At 56.3% G+C, this 8,429-nt stretch overlaps 1 protein-coding gene across 9 annotated transcripts in view; it reads left to right on the forward strand.

Annotated features, from left to right (window-relative positions):
• Positions 1–7,056, forward strand: part of STRA6 (stimulated by retinoic acid 6) — a 30,953-nt gene extending 23,897 nt beyond the window's left edge. For all 9 annotated transcript variants that reach the window (XM_011968552.1, XM_011968555.1, XM_011968556.1 and 6 more), the window contains exons 13-19: positions 1,469–1,544; positions 2,534–2,667; positions 4,063–4,180; positions 4,261–4,362; positions 5,066–5,229; positions 5,587–5,742; positions 6,283–7,056. In XM_011968552.1, coding sequence (XP_011823942.1) covers positions 1,469–1,544; positions 2,534–2,667; positions 4,063–4,180; positions 4,261–4,362; positions 5,066–5,229; positions 5,587–5,742; positions 6,283–6,446 — 914 coding nt within the window. In that variant the 3' untranslated portion in view covers positions 6,447–7,056. The remainder of the gene's footprint in view (positions 1–1,468; positions 1,545–2,533; positions 2,668–4,062; positions 4,181–4,260; positions 4,363–5,065; positions 5,230–5,586; positions 5,743–6,282) is intronic.
• The last annotated feature ends 1,373 nt before the right edge of the window (positions 7,057–8,429 follow it).

The raw sequence follows: 8,429 nt of genomic DNA on the forward strand, positions 1-8,429 counted from the left end.
GGGTTCAAGTGATTCTCCCGTCTCAGCCTCACGAGTAGCTGGGATTACAGGCGCCCGCCACCAGGCCCGGCTAATTTTTGTATTTTTAGTACCATATTGGTCAGGCTGGTCTCGAACTCCTGACCTCAGATGATCCACCGCCTCAGCCTTCCAAAGTGCCAGGATTACAGTTCCAGTGATCCTCATGCAAGCAAAGTTTGAGCGCCACCGTAGCAGGCACCCAATGAATATTGGCTGATTGATTGATTTCAATTCATTGCTGATGGAAAGAAATCATGAAGGCTCTGCCTTTGAAAAGTCCCCAGAGCAGTGGCTGTCAGCCCTGACTGCACACTGAATCACCAGTGTTGCTTTCACAGGCTAAGGCTGGGTCCCACCCACAGAAATTCTGATTTGACTGGTTTGGGTGCAGGCTGGGCCATGGGCGAGTTTTAGCAGCTCCAGGTGATCCTAAAGGTGATGTCAGTGCGGAGACCCACCGCTCTAATCCCTGTGGCTCTGTGGAATTAGCACTCACCTTTTCTGTGTTTGCTTTCCCTGCACTTGAGATTCTGGTGGTGACACGGGCACCAGGAACACTTCCCTGGGCTGACTGATGAGATCAGGGTGCAGGCATCTCAGGCTCATTATGGATCTGCTTGGAAATGGTTGCACACCTCACTCTATCATTTCTAGCGGCATGGCTGGCTGGGCGAAGCCCTCTCTCTGAGCCTCAGCTTCCTCTTCAGCCCAGTGGAACAGTTCTTCTGTCTAACCTCATGGGGTTGCCGTGACAGTCCAGAGCAAGGCTGGATGTGGATGTAAGGTGGGAGAGTCGCAGCCTGCACCCCTGATATTCTTAAACATCCAGGCTCATTCATGACACACCATCATGCACGCACTCATTGTGTGCATGGCCAGGGAAGGGGTGAGGGAGCTGGGTGACAGCGGCCGCCTCCCTTATTCTGATGGACTCAGGCCACACCGATGTAGACTCACACCCTCTATGCGCTGAACAAAGACCGCTAGTACAGACATGGATGGGGCCTTATGGCTCACATTATCCTGGGAGCTGTGCAGCATAACAGTGTGCCCAGCAGTATATTCACGAGCAAATGGGGGCCTGGGGGAGATGAAGTGCCCTCCTGAAGGCCACATGGCCAAGAAACAGTGAAGCTGGAGGCAGATGCCAGGTTGGATGGAGGTCCCACAGCAATGGGAGCAGCAACAGCAGGGTGAGGACCAGGTCTGCAGACTCACAGCTGGTTTCATCTCTTGGCTACTACTATATATCACTGGGAAGAATGGGGTGGCCGAAGTCATTGGCTTACTGGATCTGAGAACTGGGAATAGGGCCAAGAGGCCTCCACGCAGAGTTCATTGTGGGGCAGGGGGAACTCCCCACAAGGCACCACCCTGGCAGGGGTTCCGAGGCCCCCAGGAGACTCCAGGCCCTGACCTCTCACTTTGTTCCCTCTCTGCCCACCAGTGTGCTACATCTCGGCCTTGGTCTTATCCTGCTTACTCACCTTCCTGGTCCTGATGCGCTCACTGGTGACACACAGGTGAGTGGCAGGCTCCGACTCACCCAGTGCAGAGGTGGGGAAGGAGTGGGAGTCCTGTGGGTCTGCAGGGAGGCCCTGGGGCTGGAGGTAGGGAAGGGCTCTGCCAGCCTAGGCTGTCAGGGAGCCCACCTGAGTGTGGCTGTGCTGCAGTGGAGGGAGAAGGTGGGGCCGGGTCCTGCACTTGGAACTTCCTGTCTGGTTGGGGAAATGTCTGTGAGTATGAGGGACATAGGGCACCACCAACTCAGGGTAGCTGGTGGAGCTTGTCCCCTGAGTAGGGGCCACCGGATGGGCTGGAAGAGGGAAGGCGGCCTGGGGAAGCTGTACCTGCCCGGGAATGGACGAGATAGGAGGTGAGGACTGTGTGGATGACAGCAGAGGCTGGGGTGGCCCTGCCATGTGAGAGCGTAGGTGAGGGGTGGCCTGGGGGCATAGTGCTCTGGAGAGGCGGTGCGGGTCTCGCCATGCTGCCTCACTTGCCCTGCAGTGGTGAGTGGTGAGGAGCACTGAAGGCCCAGGGCACGTGGAAGGGGCAGCCCGAGCACTTACCCATGTCAGAGAACTGGCCCATGTGTCCTGTACACTTGCCAGGCCTCAGAGCTCCTCCCAGGGGTCTTTCTCCACAGGTCACCCCTCCTTCTCCTGGCATTCAAGGCTCCCCAGCCTGTGCTTGCCTTGCCTCTTTACCAGGTGGTGTGCTGTGTGTCATTTCCATTCTCACTGTTGTTTCTCACTTTTCTGACTTGGCTCACATTGAGCCTTCTGCCTGGTTTTGTCTTTCTCGTTCACTCTTTAAGACTGCCCAGGTATCACCTCTTCCAGATATCTTGGGTTAGTGGCCTCCTCCTGGCTCCCACAGTTCTGGGACTCCCTGCTGATGGCTGTGGGTTGAAATTCTGTTGGGAGTTTGGACAGTTGCTGGCCCAGAAGAGGATTTAGGAAGAGAGTGTTGCTTCCTGAGGTCTCTGCCTCCCTGGCTCCCACCCCAGGACCAACCTTCGAGCTCTGTACCGAGGAGCTGCCCTGGACTTGAGTCCCTTGCATCGGAGTCCCCACCCCTCCCGCCAAGCCATATTCTGTTGGATGAGCTTCAGTGCCTACCAGACAGCCTTTATCTGCCTTGGTGAGCCTCCCTTGCCCGCCACACCCAGCCTTGGCCTGGGCCTCACCTCAGACACTGGCCCCAGTTGAAGAGAAGAGTGCTCAGCAAGTACTGCCCTCAGGGTTTGTCTGGGAATGCTCTGGGGCGACAGCAAGAGGAGGGACCCCCCTGCCTTCCCTGCCCTTAAGAAGCTTACTCAGGATGGGGGTACAGGAGCCCTCAGGAAATTGAGTGGGTACCCTCCACATGGAGGTGAACTCTGGGTGCCATCAGATGTTCTCATGGGGGGTGGACCCAGGTCTGGAGGTGTCAAATTCAAAATGATACCTTCCTGACTGGGTGCAGTGGCTCACACCTGTAATCCCAGCACTTTGGGAGGGCGAGGCAGGAGGATCACGAGGGCAGGAGATGGAGACCAGCCTGGCCAACATGGTGAGACCCCGTCTCTACTAAAACCACGAAAATTAGCCAGGTGTGGTGATGCACACCTGTAGTTCCAGCTACTTGAGGGGATGAGGCAGGAGAATCACTTGAACCCAGGAGATGGAGGTTGCAGTGAGCCGAGATCGCGCCACTGCACTCCAGCTTAAGAAAGGGCTGTGCCACAGTTGGCTACCTACAAAGGTGATGAGACCCCTGTCACTGAGGGTATGCAAGCGGAGTTCCATGGATATTGTTGGGGTCTGCAAAGGGGGTCCTGCCCTGAGAGAGTTGGACCAGATAACCTTCCAGGACCCCTACCAGCCCCAAGTTTCTGACTCTCCCCTTGGGTACTGCAGTGAGAAAAGCACTCTGAATGGTGAGGGACTGTGGCCAGGGTTGCACATCCAAGGGCCTTGTATCTCTCTCTCCATTTCCTTCCATTCTCACCTCCTTCAGGGAGGAGAAGGATGGTAAAGGAGTGGAGGAATTACGAGGACAAAAGGCATAGCATCTCTTCTTGGTAGCCCTTATGCCTCCAGGCCTTTTTATAGGCATCATTCTCTAATCAGTTGGCCAAATTATTTCAATAGACAGTCCTTGGGCACCTACCGTATGACAGGCTCCAGCTTGAAGGAATGCAAACATCAGTTTAAAATGTAGTCTTATTCCCCAGTAACTCAAACTCAGGAGAAACTGGAGGGAAATAACATTTGCAAAGTACTTTGTGATTTTAAGAGTTTCCACAGACATTACCTCATCGGATCCTTACAACAGCCTCTGAGGTGGGGACTATTATCCCCATTTTACAGAGGAAGAAACTGAGGCTCAGTGAGGTAAAGTGACTTGTTCAAGGCAGCATAGCTGGGCAGAGGCAGAGCAGAGATCTAAAACCAGGCCTGCCCAATTCCAAAGCCCTTGGTTCTGGGGGTGGCGGGGGGGGGCAGCTTTCATAGAACCTGTTATCTGTCCCCCTGCCACTCCCGCCCCTGGCAGGGCTCCTGGTGCAGCAAATCATCTTCTTCCTGGGAACCACGGCCCTGGCCTTCCTGGTGCTCATGCCTGTGCTCCATGGCAGGAACCTCCTGCTCTTCCGTTCCCTGGAGTCCTCGTGGTGAGTGAAGCAACACATGGAGGGCTAGGGGCCTCCTTAGAGGTCCGCTAACAGTGACCACTTCCCCACCCCACTGGCAGGCCCTTCTGGCTGACTTTGGCCCTGGCTGTGACCCTGCAGAACATAGCAGCCCATTGGGTCTTCCTGGAGACTCATGATGGACACCCACAGCTGACCAACCGGTGAGGTGGCACCTGGGCTTGTGGCTCCCTCAGGCCCTCAGCCTTTTCTTCAGCGTCTCTCTCTTTTTGTGTCCTCCCTCCACTGCCATCTATCCCCTCTCTCTATCAAGAAGCCCAGAAGATAGTAGAAAGAGCTTGCCTTACCCATACAGAAAAGGGACAGTGGCTCAGCCCACTCCAAAGTACCTCTCTACATACCCAGCATGGGGCTGGAAGTACCCCCGGGAACCTTTCTTGCTTTGGGAATTGGTACTGCTCTCCCCTGGATCCTCTGTTTCCTCAAAACTATGCCCCTCTCCACTTTGTAGCAAGGGAGGTCCCTGTCAGATGACAAGGCTGTGGGAGAAACTTGGTTCCCGGGGGAATTTGGAATTAGCAGACAGGGGACCCAGAAAAAGGAGGTGGGAGGCATCAGGGTCATAGAAAGACTTAGATGGACCCAGAATTAAAGCCTAGCTCTGCCAGTGAATAGCTGACAGCCTTGGCTAAGTCACCCAATCTCTCTGGGCCTCAGTTTCCCGTCTCCCAGGGTGGTGGGTTGAAAGAGAAAAGGCCTTGCCCAGGGTGGGGTGCACAGGAGACACAGTAGTAAATGGTAGGTGCTCAGTAAATACACAGCAGTTCTGGGCATCCAGGTCTGACACTGAGCCTGGGGTGGGGGCTCTGGGGGATGGCCTGCCTCAGTTTTCTTCTCTCACCCTAGGCGAGTGCTCTATGCAGCCACCTTTCTTCTCTTTCCCCTCAATGTGCTGGTGGGTGCCATGGTGGCCACCTGGCGAGTGCTCCTCTCTGCCCTCTACAATGCCATCCACCTTGGCCAGATGGACCTCAGCCTGCTGCCACCGAGAGCCGCCACTCTCGACCCCGGTAAGGTCACTGGGCAGGGCTGGAGGGTTGCTCAGACTACCCAAGCAGTGAGGAAGACATCTTTCCTGCCCCAGGCCTGTGCCAGCTGATCAGTTCACACCGATGTCTGTAGCTGCAGATGCCACCTGTGTGTGCCTGCACTGTGCCTCGTGTGGCCCTGCAGCATGTGCAGTGGATGTGGGGTGTTCTAGCAGGTCCACATGTGCCCATGCAGCAGATGTGCCACGTGCCTGGTGTGTCTACATGCTTGGATGCAGGGTGTGCACGTGCACTCCCTGTGTGTGTGTTAGGGGGTGTCTGGATGCCTCTAGTCCGGCCCCTACTCCCCCAGCATTGCCATCCGCCACCCCACCCTAGGCTACTACACGTACCGAAACTTCTTGAAGATTGAGGTCAGCCAGTCGCATCCAGCCATGACAGCCTTCTGCTTCCTGCTCCTGCAAGCGCGGAGCCTCCTACCCAGGACCATGGTGGCCCCCAAGGACAGCCTCAGACCAGGGGAGGAAGACGAAGGTGCGCCCTCCCACTGGGAATGGGGGAATAGAGCCTACCCAGCTTCTCCCAGGAAGGATGCGTGCCCCTCCCCAGCACACAGAGTGAGCGCCAGGAAAATTCTCACTTCCTCTCTTCTTTGGCTGCCTTTGGTCACCCCTCCTGGTCTGATCTCAGGGTAATTTTTTCCATGATATGAACACACACATACACACACCATATGTGTACACAAAGAGAGAATGAAACAGCTGTCTTGCGAAGGGGCTCCCTCATTGCCCCCACTTCTCCCTTGGGGCAGGGAGTATGACCTCTTCCTTTCTTTCTGCCCAGAAGTATGTATAGCGAGGGGACACTAAGCCAGCTCCAGACCCTTGTCCCACCCAGCTTCCAGTCCATCCACAGACCTCACACCCCACTTCCATGTGCTGCCTGCAGGGGACATCCTAAGCCTCACCACCTGCACTACGCCTGGGATTTTCAGGCTCTCTGCTCAGGTCTGAGGGCCAGGGAGGTTTGACTGGGTGTTTGTTGAGTGACTCACAGAAAGTCCGTCTCTCTCAGGGATGCAGCTGTTACAGACAAAGGACTCCATGGCCAAGGGAGCAAGGCCCAGGGCCAGCCGCTGCAGGGCTCGCTGGGGTCTGGCCTACACGCTGCTGCACAACCCAACCCTGCAGGTCTTCCGCAAGACGGCCCTGTTGGGTGCCAATGGTGCCCAGTCCTGAGGGCAGGGAAGGCCAGCCCACCTGCCCATCTGTGTTGAGGCACGTTCCTGCCTACCATCCTCCTCCCTCCCCGGCTCTCCCAGCATCACCCCAGCCATGCAGCCGGCAGGTCCTCTGGATCACCATGGTTGGGTGGAGGTCTGTGTGCACTGGGAGCCTCAGGAGAGCTCTGCTCCGCCCACCTGGCCATGGGAGAGCCAGCAGGGGTTTTGAAGAAAGAAACTGGCGGGTTAGGGCCTTGGTCCAGGAGCCAGTCGAGCCAGGGCGGCCACATCCAGGCCTCTCCCTACCCTGGCTCTGCCACCAGCCTTGAAGGGCCTCGATGAAGCCTTCTCTGGAACCACTCCAGTTCAGCTCCACCTCAGCCTTGGCCTTCATGCTGTGGAAGCAGCTGAGGCACTTCCTCACCCCTCAGCTCCACAGACCTCTCTGGGGAGTGGCTGGAAGGCTCCCAGGCTGCTGGCCTGAAGGGCAGCCCAAGTCACGACTCAGACCAGGTCCCACACCGAGCTGCCCACACTTGAGAGCCAGATATTTTTGTAGTTTTTATGCCTTTGGCTATTATGAAAGAGGTTAGTGTGTTCCCTGCAATAAACTTGTTCCTGAGAAACTGTCCTCATAGCGGGAGGGGTATGCAGGGAAAACCCCGCCTACGCTGTCAGCACATCCACACTGTGCATTGATGGGGATGGGGCTTGAGGTGTTCTGGTCACATGCTGGCCAGACACTGGGTGGAAGGCAAAGAGAACCCAGAGCTGCATCCCTTTGGGTGGCAAAGAGACTGGGGACCCTGTGATGCCACCCCTGAGCCATGTGGATGCTGGCTTTGGAAGTGGGACTTGTTCTGGGTCTTGAAGAAAGGGCAGGATCTGGGGAGGAGAAGCGACTTCAGGAACGCTGGGGAAGCAGTGTGACTCCAGGTGTGGAGGTGGGAGGGGGCGTGTCACATGGGGGGACAGAGCGTGGGCTGTCCTGATGGGAGTAGAATGAGAATACGGAGGGGAAAGGAGGGTGGAGACAGACTAGGGTCTTTTCCCTGCTGGGGGCTTGGTGGAGAAGGGGGTGGGGTATATGAATAAGGAAGATGCCCTGGGTCCACTGAGGGGCTGGGGGCTACAGAAGGTAGGAAGATGTGGCTACCCTACAGATCTAGGTCTGCAGGGCCTTGAGAAATGCCTGCACAGTTAGTGGAGATCAACAGTCCCCTGCCCCACGCCCAGGTTCCTGCTACAGCCTCAAATACCTATAAAGCCAGGGGTGGGGTCAGGGACCTGAAACCCACTTTCAAGGTTGTCCTGAGGAGGCCAAAGAGGGCACGCTGCGATCCCACTGCAGCCCATTGAAAGAGGCTTCCTGACCTTGTTTCAGCAACTGACAGGGTCTCGGCGGGGAGAATCCAGGTTCCCAGAGAAGGGGGCCCTGTCTACATTGGGGATGGGGGAACATCCAGGAAGGCAGGCTTTCTGGAGGTGGTGATGCCAGAGTCAACTCTCAAAGACTGATTTAGCCAAATGAAGAACAGGGAAAGGGTGCCTGGGTGGAGGGAACAGTGTAAGCAAAGGTGCAAAGGATGGCACACCATGGAGCATTAAGGGAACAATTAAATAGCTGTTCCAAGAAGAGGCAGAAAGGGTGGGCTTGTTGGAGGATCGGGTCAGAGAGGCTCTAAGTGGGGAATTCAGGCTTCACCTGGAGGGCAGTGGGGGCCACGGAAGACCTTAAAGCAGGGGAGTAGCTAGTCCACTCAAGGCACAGCCATTCCCTGTGCTGCCTCTGACCCAGGTCTTAGGTCCAGGTCCTACTCCAAGAAGCCAAGCCGCTCAGCTGGGAATGGAGCCAGGGATGCCCAAGTCAGGCTGGGAATATCAAGCCTTAGGCAATCAGAGTCTATTGGACCGTGAGGCAGCACCCAGTCCCACCACATCATTTGGTTTTTGAGGCAACTGAAGCCCAGACGAGGGCAATGACTTACCCAAGGTGGCC

The sequence above is a fragment of the Mandrillus leucophaeus genome, unplaced genomic scaffold (assembly GCF_000951045.1).
Source record: "Mandrillus leucophaeus isolate KB7577 unplaced genomic scaffold, Mleu.le_1.0 Scaffold848, whole genome shotgun sequence".
NCBI classification, from domain to species: Eukaryota; Metazoa; Chordata; class Mammalia; order Primates; family Cercopithecidae; genus Mandrillus; species Mandrillus leucophaeus.